The 16,593-nt window shown below is 42.4% G+C and overlaps 2 protein-coding genes across 2 annotated transcripts; both read right to left on the bottom strand.

The window, feature by feature from the left end:
* Window positions 1–2,143: 2,143 nt before the first annotated feature.
* Window positions 2,144–3,106, bottom strand: LOC309328375 (olfactory receptor 6E1-like; the record flags this gene model as incomplete). The annotated part of the gene is made up of 1 exon (XM_081838371.1): window positions 2,144–3,106. One exon carries the CDS (start codon window positions 3,104–3,106, stop codon window positions 2,144–2,146), a length of 963 nt encoding a protein of 320 aa, XP_081694497.1.
* A 12,143-nt stretch (window positions 3,107–15,249) lies between these two features.
* On the bottom strand, window positions 15,250–16,212 carry LOC309328374 (olfactory receptor 6E1-like; the record flags this gene model as incomplete). The annotated part of the gene is made up of 1 exon (XM_081838370.1): window positions 15,250–16,212. One exon carries the CDS (start codon window positions 16,210–16,212, stop codon window positions 15,250–15,252), a length of 963 nt encoding a protein of 320 aa, XP_081694496.1.
* Window positions 16,213–16,593: the final 381 nt, after the last annotated feature.

The following is a 16,593-nucleotide window of genomic DNA, read 5'->3' as shown; positions in this document are numbered from 1 at the left end:
TGCGAAAGAAAGAGGTGGCTTTGCCCTGCCAGACTTAAAGTTGTACTATGAAGCCGCAGCTTTCTGCTGGCTAAAAGATTGGCTACTTCTCGAAGACACTGACGTGCTGGATTTGGAAGGTTTTAACAATGCTTTTGGTTGGCATGCATACTTATGGTATGACAAAGTTAAGATCAATAAGGCCTTTAAGAACCATATTGTCAGGAAAGCACTGTTCAATGTCTGGACGAAATATAAAGACTTATTGGAAAACAAAACTCCAAGGTGGCTTTCACCTCTGGAGGCCAAGGCCTGAAAAAGACCCAATATGGAGGCCAAATGGCCAAAATATTGGGAAATATTAGAAAAAGATGGAGACAATTGGAAATTGCAGAGTTTGGAGAAAATGAAGGATAAGGTGCGAGACTGGTTACATTATGCTCAGATTAAAGAAGTTTTTAAAAATGACAAAAAGTTAGGGTTCCAGGTGGAGAAATCGAAGTTAGAAACAGAATTGTTAGAACCCATAACCAAGGTACTATCTAGAATGTATAACTTGCTGCTAAAATGGAATACACAAGACGAAATGGTTAAATCGGCTATGATAAAATGGGCACAGGACATTGGGCATAACATTATGTTTGAGGACTGGGAAAGGTTGTGGACCACTGGGTTGAACTTCACTGCATGTAATGCTCTGAAGGAAAATGTTATGAAAATGATATATAGATGGTACATGACCCCAGTTAAACTTGCCAAAATATACCATTCGTCTGACAATAAATGTTGGAAATGTAAAGAAAATGAAGGAACATTCTTTCACCTCTGGTGGACATGCCCTAAGGTGAAGGCATTCTGGGAAATGATATATAATGAGCTGAAAAAGGTATTTAAGTATACCTTCACTAAGAAACCAGAGGCCTTCCTTCTGGGTATTGTCGGCCAGAAGGTGTTAAAGAAGGATCGAACATTTTTCATGTATGCAACAACGGCAGCAAGGATTCTCATCGCAAAAAACTGGAAAACTCAAGATTTACCCACACTGGAAGAGTGGCAGATGCAGCTGATGGACTATATGCAACTGGCCGAGATGACTGGCAGAATCCGAGATCTGGGAGAAGAAAAGATGGAGGAAGACTGGGAGAAATTCAAGATGTATCTACAAAAACATTGTAATTTGTTTGAATGTTAAGAAGGATGCTAGATTATAAAAAACTGGCCACCACTAAACTAGATTTAAATTTGATGATAAGTGAGACTAAAGAAAATATAAAAATTTTATTGGAAAAAGTGTTAAATCATATTGGAATGTGTGGACATGAGATTGTAAACAAGTTGATAATTTGTTTGGAAAAAAATTTTTAATGATGTAAATGGGAGAGGGGGACGCGAGGGAGTCCAAAGAAGTGAAGAATTTGTTGTGATAAAAGTAAGATTGTTTTATGTGTGCATTTATATTTAAAAAAAATCTTAATAAATATTTATAAAAAAAAAATCAAATTTGTTTCCAGCACAAGGTTCAGGTTGAATTAGGCCTCATCAGATTTTGGTTGTGGAGCTGGTTTTCCACACTAAGATTTACTGTACTTTCAAAACATGACATACTTGTTGTGTGTCCCAGAAAAAAATGGGACATACTTTTTTCTTCGTGCATGATCACAACAGCCACTTGGCGTGCTGCGAACTCTCGCCGTCTCACTCCGGAAAAGCACTTTTTTATCAGGGTTGATAGTCAAATCTTTGCAGAGCTGCAGTTCCCAGCACCCTTAGTAAACTACAGTTCCCAGAAATCTTTGGGGAAATCCATTATTTTTAAAGTGGTATAAAAGTGCTTTAAATGTATGGTATAGGTGTGACCAGAGAACTGTAACCACCCTGGCAGAATATATGAACAGGGGCACAGGCTTCCTGCCTCAGAGGGTTGTTTTGCTGACCAAACTTCATATGTAGGGCTGTACAAATGAGATGGCTGGCTGATGACAAGATACCTGTATGATTCTACGATCTTCGGACTATGAAATAAGGGTCTGGTGGTAATTCAGAGGCCTTTCACACCAATGAAGGCTTTTGTTTTAATGAGAAAACTATTTATTTGGGATTCTGAAACTCCATAAGAAGTATCATGGGTCTATTTTAACCAGTTCATAACTCCCCCTTCCTTCCATCATTTCAAACTGCATGAGTTTCTCTGCATTTTATTAAATACATGCTTGCAGGCAAAAGCATTTTTCAAAGCATCTTGGACCTGCCTGTTCCTCAGGCTGTACACAAAGGGGGTCATAAGAGGACAAACCACATTGTTAAGTACAGACACTACTTTGTTGAAGTTATGCCCATCACCCTGATCTGGTATGATGTACATAGAGATGCAGCTTCCATAGGTGACAGTGACAATGGTGATGTGGGAAGCACAGGTGGAAAAGGCCTTCTGCCTCCCTGCAGCACTTGGGATGTGGAGAACAGTGGAGATTATATTCACATAGGACACAACGGTGATAGCTAAAGTCCCCAGTAGCGTAAACACCGAAAGAATAAAGGCGGAGAGTTCCAGGAAATGTGTATCACCACAGAGAAGATGGGTTAATGGTTTGCTGTCGCAGAAGAAATGGTCAATGATGTTTGAGCCACAAACAGGAAATTGAACTAATAGCAGGGTTTGGGCCAATATCCCAGCAAGTGACCCAATCCAAGAGAACAACACCAAAAGTGTGCAGAATTTCTCATTCATGCTAGTGGCGTACCTTAGGGGGTTGCAGATGGCCACATATCGGTCAAAGGACATCACAGTTAGCAGAAAGAAGTCTGTAGTGCCCAGGAAGAAATAGAAAAAGAATTGACTTATACATCCAGCATACGAGATTGTTTTCCTGCCAGATGCAAGGTTGAACAACGCCTTTGGGATGGCTGCAGTGGTGTATCCAATCTCCAAGATGGCATAATTCCGGAGGAAGAAATACATGGGTGTCCTGAGGCGGAAATCCACGAGAGTGATAGTGATAATGATCATGTTTCCCGTTACTGCCATCAGGTACATGATTAAGAAAAGGACAAAGAAAAATATCTCTAGTTTGGCGTTCTCAGTGAATCCCAGCAGTAAAAACTCATTGATTTTTGTTTGGTTCTCCATAAAGTCTTGATTTTCATGTGTTATCTGCTGGCAAAAGATGAGTATAGATAAGTAGCATCATCCTCCTCATCATCATTATGAAGTTAAGCCAAGCCTGCCTGGATCAGACCAGGGAAGCATATAGTTCAGCCTCCTGTTTCATACACTGACGCAGAATCGGAGTCATAGAATCATGAAGTTAAAGGGACCACAACGGTCATCTAGTCAAAACACCTGCAATGCAAAAATCTTTTTGCCCATTGTGGGACTTGATTTTTTTTAAATAATATTTTTTATTCATTTTCAAATACAAATTTATACAATCATATCACAATTTATCACAAATTCTTTTGTTTGCGGACTTCCCTCAGTTTCTCTGCCAATCTTTTGTTTTAATTTTTTTTTATTTGCGCATTACCTAATTTTAGTATTGCCTTTAATTATACCCTTCCCAATCTTAATCCCTTTTTTAAAATATTCCTTATATTTTCACAAAGCATCTTGAAAACCTACAAGCGTTATCTGTTCATCACATATACTTTTCAGATAATCTGTCAATTTCCCCCAGTCTTCGATGAACTTATGGTCTCGTAAATATCAAATCTTCCCTGTTAGTTTATCCAATTCTGCAAAATCCATCAATTTCGTTCTCCATTCTTCGACCGTCAGTAGTTCTTCCTGTTTCCATTTTTGAGCCAGAAGTATTCTCGCCGCTGTTACTGCGTATTGGAAAATTTTACAGTCTTTTTTATTTATTTCATTTCCCTACTATTCCTAATAGAAAAGCCTCCGGTTTCTTAACAAAAGTATATTTCAACATCTTTTTCAATTCATTAAATATCATTTCCCAGAAGCCTTTTACTTTCTTACATTCCCACCACATATGATAAAATGTCCCTTCTTTTTCTTTACATTTCCAACACTTATTACATGTTTTATACATTTTTGCAAGTTTTACTGGTGTATTATACCATCTGTATACCATTTTCATAACATTTTCCTTTAACGCAGTACATGCCGTAAATTTTACTCTTTCCTTCCATAGTTTTGTCCAATCATCAAATTGTATGTTATATCCAAAATCTCTGGCCCAATGTATCATCACCGATTTAACTTCTTCATCTTTTGTATGCCAGTCTTTTTTGCCCAGTGTGGGACTTGAACCCAAGACCCTAAGATTAAGAGTCTCATGCTTTTCCAGCTGAGCTAAATAATCAGTGGAAATTCACACAACTGGATTCAATTGACCACACCTGCAAAGAGAGAGGCAAAATGCCCATTTGCAAGCGCCATTTTTATCCAAAGCACACATGCGAAGAGTCAAGGGCTTTGCAAACACTGAACAATCAGCTGATCACTTGTATAGTCCTTCTCTGACAACATATCTGCAAAGAATTTCATTGGGACCGTCAATATTTATTGGTAATTGACATTAACACCCTTGGTTAGTACTTCCACTTAATGAAGTCTTAATAACAGTGTTTGTGAGATAGTGTGTGAGGAAGACAGTTACTGAATGCACATCACCATGGTCAGTCCTAACTTAGCCTGAGTGAGGCAGTTACCTTATGGAACAGAAGTTGCACTGTATCAGTGCAATGTTGAGGATAGAGTTGTGGATACCAGAAGCCCTGCCATATATTCCTTCAGCTAAAGTTTGGTAGAGGACTTCACTGTGTCACCCGTGTTGATGTAAGTGTCAGATGCCACCGTATAGGTGGTTTCTGTATCTGGAGGGAAGGTGACATCATGCCCTTTGCCTCAGGCTCCATAATACCTCATCACACCATGTCCATTGTATTGTGACTGCCTCTGCCCTGAAAGAGAGTCTGACTTCACTGTGACAATGGTTAGATTACCAAAATCACAAGCTGAGCCAATGGGATTGTGGCAGGAAATTGCTACAACAGCTTTGCTAACCACCACGGAGCTCAGGTCAGAAAATTACCATGTATGGTGTCTGTGGCTTGAAGTCAGAGTACATAGAAGCCTTCCTGCCCAAAATGGCTGTGAGAGAGCTCTAAGATTTCCAAAAGTGTGTAATTGGAGTCCAGCCACAGTGCCTAAAGGACCACAGGTGGAAGGGAGGGAATACTATAAATATAATGGCAAAAGTGGTCAAATTCTGCTATAAATAGTAATAGTAACAATAATAATAACAACAAATATATATTTATACCCCACCCATCTGGCTGGGTTTCCCCAGCCACTCTGGGCCACTTACAGCATATATAAATATTGTAAAACATCAGACATTAAACATTTCTTGATACAGGGCTGCCTTCAGCTGTCTTCCTTTAAAAGAGCATAGCTGGCATTCACCCCTCAAGTCTTTTCCCCTTCAATCTGAGGGTGTTTTTTTGGGAGAGGGAGGGGGGAGTATTATAGATGTACTATATGTAATCGAAATAGGATTTTGGCTCACATCTCATTCACATGCCTTAATTCTATTTCTACATCAATTTGATCCTTTAAAAATAATAGTCCGGCCAAACAGATAAACACAGATATATAGTTATGCTCTCACACACTAATAAATCCCTTATTATGCAGTTAAATGAGTGCTTTCCTGATATTTATACAGGGCTGGACACATACCTGTTCATGAGATCACTTGTCGCCCACAAAAGGCAGGATTTATGAGTAACTTTTTAGGATAGGTAAAGGCATGTTGGGTGGATGGCAGGTTTGCCATTCCATTCCAAATTGCTAAGGATTTCTGCCATAAATATGTTTTTTTCCTGGGGGGGGGGGTGTTGTAAAAGAAATAAGTTGAAAGGGGAGCGAGGGAATTTTTAGCCACCACTCTGCTTTCTGGGTGCACTCAGGTCCTACATACAGCTTTCCTGTAGGCATATAACAGGTTGTAGGTTGCCTTGATGTTGCCAGTTGGAAGATGGGATCTGTATTTTTGTACCAAAGGAAAGGGCCATCAACCTACTACAAACATTGCTGCCACTAATTCACCACCCTACAGCCTCCCTAATTTGCCAGCCCCTTGTAAAAAAAGACCACACGTATTCAGAGCCAGTGTGATGTAGAGGTTAAGAGCGGTAGTCTCGTAATCTGGGGTACCGGGTTCGTGTCTCCGCTCTTCCACATGCAGCTGCTGGGTGACCTTGGGCCAGTCACACGTCTTTGAAGTCTCTCAGCCCCACTCACCTCAGAGTCTTGTGGGGGAGGAAGGGAAAGGAGAATGTTAGCCGCTTTGAGACTCCTTAAAGGGAGTGAAAGGCGGGATATCAAATCCAAACTCTTCCTCTTCTCCTCTTCAGTTACAGATAGGTAGCCGTGTTGGTCTGCCATAGTCAAAACAAAAAATTCCTTCCAGTAGCACATTAAAGTACTTAGTTGGTCTTTAAGGTGCTACTGGAAGGAATTTTTTGTTTTTTCTCCTCTTCAGATAGTCTTTGAAGGCTTCATTGACCTTCTCATTCCTTAGACTATAAAAGGGTTCAGACATGGTATAACCACTCCAGTAAGTACCGTATTTTTCGCTCTATAACACGCACCTGACCATAACACGCACATCGTTTTTAGAGGAGGAAAACAAGGGAAAAAACATTCTGAATGAAACAGTGGATGTATCATTTTTGTGCTTCATGCTGTGGCCACAGACATGTGATCTGATGGTGAATTTGGGGTGACCCAATGCAAAAATCCTGAGAATCCCTGTGGATCCATGCTTTGTAACCACGTTTTTGCACCATTGCAGCCCCAGGCAACAGTGGGTGTGTGATTTTTGGGGGGCAGGCTGTAGCCATGGACATGCTATGTGATCTAATGGTGAATTTGGGGTGACCCAATGCAAAGATCCTGAGGATCCATGTAGATCCATGCTTTGTAACCACATTTTTGCACCATTGCAGCCCCAGGCAACAGTGGGTGCGTGATTTTTGGGGGGCAGGCTGTAGCCATGGACATGCTATGTGCTCTGATGGTGAATTTGGGCTGACCCAATGCAAAGATCCTGAGGATCCATGTGGATCCATGCTTTGTAACCACATTTTTGCACCATTGCAGCCCCAGGCAACAGTGGGTACGTGATTTTTGGGGGGCAGGCTGTAGCCATGGACATGCTATGTGATCTGATGGTGAATTTGGGGTGACCCAATGCAAAGATCCTGAGGATCCATGTAGATCCATGCTTTGTAACCACATTTTTGCACCATTGCAGCCCCAGGCAACAGTGGGTGCGTGATTTTTGGGGGGCAGGCTGTAGCCATGGACATGCTATGTGCTCTGATGGTGAATTTGGGCTGACCCAATGCAAAGATCCTGAGGATCCATGTGGATCCATGCTTTGTAACCACGTTTTTGCACCATTGCAGCCCTGTTTTTGCATCAGATCATTGCTATGTGATCTGATGGTGAATTTGGGATGACCCAATGCAAAGATCCTGAGGATCCATGTGGATCCATGCTTTGTAACCACGTTTTAAGTGAGGAGGAAAGGAAAAATATAGAAGGGACAAGGAGCACGAGAGGGGTGTGCGGAGAAGCAGCTGGCTAAGAATGCAGGAGAGGGGTTTAAAGGGGGAGGGGGAGGAAGGCAAAAGTCCACCCACCCACCCACTCAAGCCAGCCCTCCCTCCCTCTCTCTCTCTCTCTCTCTCTCTCTCTCTCTCTCTCATCTGCATGTTTTCCGCTGCCTGCCGAGTCCCCAGACGCAGCAGCAGCAGCACCTGAGCGGACGCTCTGCTTTCCTCTCTACTTGCCTGGAGGGGAGGGGTTGCCTGGAGGGGAGGGGATTTCACTGCTCTTTGTTCCGTCTGAGCAAACAGCAACTGAAACAGAACAGGCTGGGCAGTAAGACCCCGAGGCAAAATGCAGGAAAGCAGCAGCCTTCTCTCCTCCGTGACGGCACAATATAATTTTTGCCTGATTTTTGCCATGCACTTGGGACAAACGGCTCCAGGGACCACACATTCGCTCTATAACACGCACAGACATTTCCCCTTACTTTTTAGGAGAAAAAATCTGCGTGTTATAGAGGGAAAAATACGGTACTGCAACTCCCTTCTGGACATACCAAGATTATCCCTGGCTGGGCAAGGAGTACATGAATATTGCACTGCCATAAAAGATGGATGTGGCTCTGCTGTGAGAAGCGCAGGTTGGAAACGTCTTTTTCCAACCTTTTATGGAGTACATGTAAGATGGTGGCAATGTTGTAGACATCAGAGACACCCGTGACAGACAAGGGGATGACTAACACCAGTCCAGACAGAATGACCTCCAGAGCCAGAAGGAGCTGCACCTGATTTCAAGGAACTTTTATCATTGGACCATAGTCACAGAAAAAATGGTCTATGACATTATTGCCACAGAAGGATTACCGAGTCAGCAAAAGCGTGGGAGCAAAGTTGTTAAGGAAAGCATCAACGTTCTTCACATTACATTGTTGTTAAATGGGTGTTGTTGAAGGCTCTCAAGACTTCCTAATAACGCTAATAACACATAAACGGGGGGGGGGGTCCTTTTCAATAAATTCAGTTCTCGAAATTTTGGAATGCTATTCTCCAGCCAAGTAGTGGGTGCAAATGTACATATACTAGGATAAAAAGTCCATAAAAATGCACACATTGGTGACAATAACATGTCAAAGTTAATTATATTATGATAAATTGCTTTTTTAAAAAATGTAGATTAGGAAGAAATGTGCACATTAGGGGAATTTTTTTTCATGAAGACTTAAAAATATATGTAAATACAAGCTGATTTGCCAAAATTTTGTACTAGTTAACTATTTAATCATATAGCTTGACACTGATACTACCCTAGAATCATAGAATCATAGAATCATAGAGTTGGAAGAAACCACAAGGGCCATCGAGTCCAACCCCCTGCCAAGCAGGAAACACCATCAGAGCACTCCTGACATATGGTCGTCAAGCCTCTGCTTAAAGACCTCCAAAGAAGGAGACTCCACCACAATCCTTGGCAGCAAATTTCACTGTCGAACAGCTCTCACTGTCAGGAAGTTCCTCCTAATGTTTAGGTGGAATCTTTTTTCTTGTAGTTTGGAACCATTGCTCCGTGTCCGCTTCTCTGGAGCAGCAGAAAACAACCTTTCTCCCTCCTCTATGTGACATCCTTTTATATATTTGAACATGGCTATCATATCACCCCTTACCTCCTCTTCTCCAGGCTAAACCCTAGACATCTCTCTCAGAAACAGGAATAATTGACATGTTTGCCCATAATGAAAATAAGAAAATCCTGAATACCTTTATAAAGCAAAGCAGTATAATATGCTATAATATGCCTTACCTTGGTATGATGCAGCTTTCAGCACCAGATCTATAATATAGATTTCCTGTGTCACTTAAATCTTATCGCGGCTGGGTGTCTTCCACCATTCTCTCCATAGAATACTACTGAGACAAGCTTTACTTAAAGGTCCCTTGGGAGGAGGACGTTCATTCTTAAGTGGAACAAAGAAGTTTTAATTTGCACAGCTGTTTTAATTAGCCTTCTCCAACCCGTGCTCTCCACATGTTTGGACCACAGCTCCCAGCAGCCACTGCCAGATTCAGAGGGCCCCAAATTCAATCTCCAGGTTAAGAGCTGATGATTATTCCAGTCTTTCCCAGGCCTATCTGAAGTTGGTAGCAATTGAACCCAGGACTTTCTGTGAGCAAATCAGATGCTTTACCACTCAGCCTTCGCCGCTCAGCCTTCGCCGCTCCCGACAGTGGAATGTGTTGCACCGATAACTAAGGACAGGAGACAATTGGCCAAGTGCAGGAATTCCCCAATTGTTTTTATATATATATATATATATATATATTTGTTTTCGTAGATTTTCACGGGTACAGGAATGCAGGTTTTGGTGTCCTCGGGTGTCTTCCCGTGTAAAAGTTGGGGTGTCTAGGCGACGTTTCGACGAGGTCTCACTCGTCATCTTCAGGCTGGTGCTTTCGGCTTCTTGTTACTGGAACAGAGCAGGATCTCAGTGTTTGAGTTCCTATAAATACTGTAGAGGGGGTGTGGTGTATAGCCTCCAATGTTCTGGGCAGAGAGGAAGTTCCCAGGCTAGTGTGCCTTTTCTTCTTTTGTTCCTTAATTACTTGAGAGATATCTTGAGTGATTTCTTGAGTGATATCCTGAGTACCACTTAGGTGGGTCATTAGGTGTGGATTAGTTGTTAAAGTCTTTGTGTCTTGACCTCTTGAACTTTGTGAAGAGTTTTCCTGAGAAGATGGCTGTACTGTACTTAGTTGTGCTCTGGCTTGGCTTCGTGTATAGGGGCGAGCTGTGGTTTTGTGGCTTGTGTCAGCCAGATCTGTGTAGGGATTGCAGGGGGGTGCAGCATCCGGAGGTGCCACCATGGATTGGCTACTGGATGGTGTCTGTAATTCATCTGTGGAGAGGGTCTGGGTTTGGGTCTGGTGTGGTTGATTGGTGTTGGCGTTCTGTGTGCCTCTGGATCTGGTGTCAGTTTTTGTGGGGAGGGCTAATTTCCAGATGTCTGGCAAGCGGGATGTGTCGTCACGCTTGTTCATGTTGTGAGGGTGTTTCTCTATCTCGATGGCTTCCATGATTATTCTCTTGTGGTGATGTTCCGTGTTAAAGAGCAATTTGGAATCTGCAAAATTAATTTCGTGTCCTGTTTCTTTCATGTGTTGGAAAAGAGAGGAAGTTTTTTCTTCTTTTTTGACGGCATTCTTGTGTTCTGCGATACGTGCATTTATTCGTCTGTTTGTTTGTCCAATGTACGTGGCTGGGCAGACTTTGCAGGGTATTTCATAGATCCCTTGGTTTTCCAACTGGATTTTATCCTTGGGGTTTCTGAGGATATTGGCTATTTTTTGGTTGGTGCAAAAGGCTGTTTTGATATTGTGTTTATGGAGGATTTTGCTAATTTTATCTGTAGTGCCCTTGATATAAGGAAGGAGGGCCATGCCATTGTTTTCTTCTGTGTCTTGGTTTTTGGGGGGTGTTTCCTTTTGGATTAGCTTCGTAATCCTGTTTTGCTGGTATCCATTGGCAATTAACACGTTTGAGAGATTCTGTAACTCAGTTGTCAAGTGGTCTTTGTCAGCCAGGCGTTTGGTTCTGGAGATGAGAGTCTTGGCTACGGAGTTTATTTGTGCAGGGTGGTGGTGTGATTGTGCATGTAAGTAGCGGTTGGTGTGTGTTTTTTTCCGGTAGATAGTGTGTCCTAGGGAGCCATCAGGTTTTTTGTAGATTAGGACGTCAAGGAAGGGAAGTTGGTTGTTGGCTTCTATTTCCATAGTGAATTGTATTTTGGGGTGTAAGTTGTTGAGATGTGTGAGGAAGCTATCCAGTTTTTCTTTCCCGTGTGGCCAAATTACAAAGGTGTCGTCAACATATCTGAGCCAAAGTTTGGGTTTGTGTTCTGACTTGTCTAAAGCATTGGTTTCAAAGTGTTCCATGTACAGGTTTGCGATGACCGGTGAGAGGGGTGATCCCATAGGCTCAGATATGTTGACGACACCTTTGTAATTTGGCCACACGAGAAAGAAAAACTGGATAGCTTCCTCACACATCTCAACAACTTACACCCCAAAATACAATTCACTATGGAAATAGAAGCCAACAACCAACTTCCCTTCCTTGACGTCCTAATCTACAAAAAACCTGATGGCTCCCTAGGACACACTATCTACCGGAAAAAAACACACACCAACCGCTACTTACATGCACAATCACACCACCACCCTGCACAAATAAACTCCGTAGCCAAGACTCTCATCTCCAGAACCAAACGCCTGGCTGACAAAGACCACTTGACAACTGAGTTACAGAATCTCTCAAACGTGTTAATTGCCAATGGATACCAGCAAAACAGGATTACGAAGCTAATCCAAAAGGAAACACCCCCCAAAAACCAAGACACAGAAGAAAACAATGGCATGGCCCTCCTTCCTTATATCAAGGGCACTACAGATAAAATTAGCAAAATCCTCCATAAACACAATATCAAAACAGCCTTTTGCACCAACCAAAAAATAGCCAATATCCTCAGAAACCCCAAGGATAAAATCCAGTTGGAAAACCAAGGGATCTATGAAATACCCTGCAAAGTCTGCCCAGCCACGTACATTGGACAAACAAACAGACGAATAAATGCACGTATCGCAGAACACAAGAATGCCGTCAAAAAAGAAGAAAAAACTTCCTCTCTTTTCCAACACATGAAAGAAACAGGACACGAAATTAATTTTGCAGATTCCAAATTGCTCTTTAACACGGAACATCACCACAAGAGAATAATCATGGAAGCCATCGAGATAGAGAAACACCCTCACAACATGAACAAGCGTGACGACACATCCCGCTTGCCAGACATCTGGAAATTAGCCCTCCCCACAAAAACTGACACCAGATCCAGAGGCACACAGAACGCCAACACCAATCAACCACACCAGACCCAAACCCAGACCCTCTCCACAGATGAATTACAGACACCATCCAGTAGCCAATCCATGGTGGCACCTCCGGATGCTGCACCCCCCTGCAATCCCTACACAGATCTGGCTGACACAAGCCACAAAACCACAGCTCGCCCCTATACACGAAGCCAAGCCAGAGCACAACTAAGTACAGTACAGCCATCTTCTCAGGAAAACTCTTCACAAAGTTCAAGAGGTCAAGACACAAAGACTTTAACAACTAATCCACACCTAATGACCCACCTAAGTGGTACTCAGGATATCACTCAAGAAATCACTCAAGATATCTCTCAAGTAATTAAGGAACAAAAGAAGAAAAGGCACACTAGCCTGGGAACTTCCTCTCTGCCCAGAACATTGGAGGCTATACACCACACCCCCTCTACAGTATTTATAGGAACTCAAACACTGAGATCCTGCTCTGTTCCAGTAACAAGAAGCCGAAAGCACCAGCCTGAAGATGACGAGTGAGACCTCGTCGAAACGTCGCCTAGACACCCCAACTTTTACACGGGAAGACACCCGAGGACACCAAAACCTGCATATATATATATATATATATAAATTGGGGACTTCCTGCACTTGGCCAATTGTCTCCTGTCCTTAGTTATGGATGCAACACATTCCACTGTGGGGGGCAGGGAGGGCTGAGTGGCAGAGCATCTGATTTCCACACAGAAAGTCCTGGGTTCAATTGCTACCAATTTCAGATAGGCCTGGGAAAGACTGGAATAATCATGAGAGTGATGGTGATAATCATCATGTTTCCCGTTACAGCCATCAGGTACATGATTAAGAAAAGGACAGAGATCCAAAGATACATTTTTGCCATCTTCTAAAAGGGTCCTTGGGCAACATATATAACCACTCTTTCTAGTTGTTTTCTTGCTTTGTCAACATGCTGACAGGTCCAGTATGTATGCTTTCAAGGACTATGTGATTTGTTTCTCTCACAAATTGATTCTCTCACAAAGTGATTGTCTGCAGTGATTAAAAATGGGTCCATTTTCACAATAGGGTATTCCAACCAGAAGCCCCAGTTTTCACAAGAACAGAGGTCGCATGAGGGTTGCTAGTAAAACCTTTGAAGAGCTGCAGTTCCCAGCACCCTCAGTAAACTACAGTTAACAGAAATCTTAGAGGAAAGCCATTATTTTTAAAGTGGTATCAAAGTGCTTTAAATGTATGGTATAGGTGTGATCAGAGAACTGTAACCACCCTGGCAGAATATATGAACAGGGGCACAGGCTTACTGCCTCAGATGGTTGTTGTGCTTACAAAACTGCATAGTGCTGCCCCCTAGTGGCACTTAAAGGGTTATTTAATCTTCTACAGTAAAGAGGTCTTCCTTGAAAAAAATACAATGATTTGTATGGGTGAAAGGAATAAAAACACAATTTCCTCAAAAAAAGCTTAAGTTTTCTTACCATACTGGGAGTAAGAGTGATTACCAGTATCCAGTTATGTACAACAGAGTTTTCTGTTGCTTGAAATTCAAGAGGCACACATGATATGCCAAGTTCATTGACTTTTGGAAACCACTGATTCTTTTAAAATAAATTGGTTTATTTGGGCTTCAAATATACCACAAAATGTTTCATGAGCCTATTTTAGTCAGTTCACTTTTCCCCTTCCTCTCGTTGTTTCAAACTCCAAGAACTTAAAAACATGTTTTCAGTCAAAAGCATATTTCAAAGCATCTTTCACCTGCTTGTTCCACAAAGCTGTACACAGAAGTGGTCATAAGAGGACAAACCACATTGTTGAGAACGGCCACAGCCTTACTGAAAGGCTGTACTGCTCTGGTTTCATGTACATAGAGATGCAGCTTCCATCGGAGCAAAGTGTTAAAGTGTTGTGGTGAATGCTTCCTACCATGAATGGCCACATATGTTCCAGGTTGGCTTGCGCTAGATTTCCAGCCCTGGATGCAGATTTGGCCTACAAGGCCTCAAACCAGGTTTTTTTTTATACTTATAAATAATAATAATAATTTTTTATTTATATCCCGCCCTCCCCAGCCAAAGCTGGACTCAGAGTGGCTGACAACAAGTAAAAATAGTACAGTGTACATAAAAGCACACAGTCAATTAATTAAAATACATTCTAAAATGAGTTCAGAATCAAATGAATGGCAACCATTGGGTTGGAGTTCTATGAGAATTACAGAAGGAGAGAGGGGGATAGACTGTGCCTTGGCCAAAGGCCTGGCGGTACAGCTCCGTCTTGCAGGCCCTGCAGAAAGATGTCAAATCCGGCAGGGCCCTAGTCTCTTGTGACAGAGCATTCCACTAGATATGGGCCATGGCCGAAAAAGGCCTGGCTCTGGTTGAGGCCAGCCTAACCTCCCTGTGGCCCGGGATCTCCAAGATGCTTTTATTTGAAGACTGAAAGGACTGAAAGGTGGGACATACCAGGAGAGGGGGTCCCATAGGTACGAGGGTCCTTGTCATCAAAACTCAGTTCTGGCACCTCTCAGGTGGGCACCATTGCCATTATAAGAGAGCAAGGGAGAGGTTCATGATGAGCTCTGGCATCTCTTTTTATAGAAAAATAACACTGCCTAAAACGATGATTCTAAGTTCTTCTGACTATGAAATAAGGGTCTGGTGATAATTCAGAGGTTTTCCACACCAGTGAAGGCTTTTGTTTTAATGAGAAAACTATTTATTTGGACTTTTGAAACACCATAAGAAGTATCATGGGTCTATTTTAACCGGTTCATAAATCCCCTTCCTTCCATCATTTCAAACTGCATGAGTTTCTCTGCATTTTATTAAATACATGCTTGCAGGCAAAAGCATTTTTCAAAGCATCTTGGACCTGCCTGTTCCTCAGGCTGTATACAAAGGGGGTCATTAGGGGACAAACCACATTGTTAAGAATGGCCACAACCTTGTTGAAGTTTTGCCCACCATCCCGCTCAGGTATGACGTACATAGAGATGCAGCTTCCATAGGTGACAGTGACAATGGTGATGTGGGAAGCACAGGTGGAAAAGGCCTTCTGCCTCCCTGCAGCAGTTGGGATGTGGAGAACAGTGGAGATTATATTCACATAGGACACAACGGTGATAGCTAAAGTCCCCAGTAGCGTAAACACCGAAAGAATAAAATCAGAGAGCTCCAATAAACGTGTGTCACCACAGAGAAGATGGAGTAATGGTTTGCTGTCACAGAAGAAATGGTCAATGATGTTTGAGCCACAAAAAGGAAATTGAACGAACAGCATACTTTGGGCCAAAATCACAGCAAGCGACCCAATCCAAGAGAACAGCACCAAAAGTGTGCAGAACTTCTCATTCATGATGGTGGTGTACCTTAGGGGGTTGCAGATGGCCACATATCGGTCAAAGGACATCACGGTCAGCAGGAAGAAATCTGTGGTGCCCAGGAAGAAATAGAGAAACGATTGGGTCATACATCCAGCATACGAGATTGTTTTCCTGCCAGATGCAAGGTTGAACAACGCCTTTGGGATGGCAGCAGTGGTGTATCCAATTTCCAAGATGGCATAATTCCGGAGGAAGAAATACATGGGTGTCCTGAGACGGAAATCCATAAGAGTGATGGTGATAATCATCATGTTTCCCGTTACAGTCATCAGGTACATGGTTAAGAAAAGGACAAAGAAAAATATCTCTAGTTTGGCATTCTCAGTGAATCCCAGCAGTAGAAACTCATTGATCTTTGTTTTGTTCTCCATAAAGCCTTGACTTTCATGAGTTATCCGCTGGCAAAAGATGAGTATAGATAAGTATCATCATCCTCATCCTTATTCAGTAAAAACGCTGATCTTTGTTTGGCTGATTATGAAGTTAAGCCAAGCCTGCCTGGATCAGACCAGGGAAGCATATAGTTCAGCCTCCTGTTTCATACATTGACTGAGAATCGGAGTCATAGAATCATGAAGTTGAAAGGGACCACAAGCGTCATCTAACACCTGCAATGCAAGAAACTTTTTGCCCAGTGTGGGACTTGAACCCCAAGACCCTAAGATTAAGTATAGGTGGTTTCTGTAGCTGGAGGGAAGGTGACATCATGCCCTTTGCCTCAGGCTCCATAATACCTCATCTCACCATGTGTA

The sequence above is a fragment of the Podarcis erhardii genome (genome assembly GCF_964252035.2).
Source record: "Podarcis erhardii genome assembly, chromosome: 13".
Lineage (NCBI taxonomy): Eukaryota > Metazoa > Chordata > Lepidosauria > Squamata > Lacertidae > Podarcis > Podarcis erhardii.
Note: the sequence above shows the minus strand (reverse complement) of the source record. Positions and strands in the feature narration are given on the sequence as shown.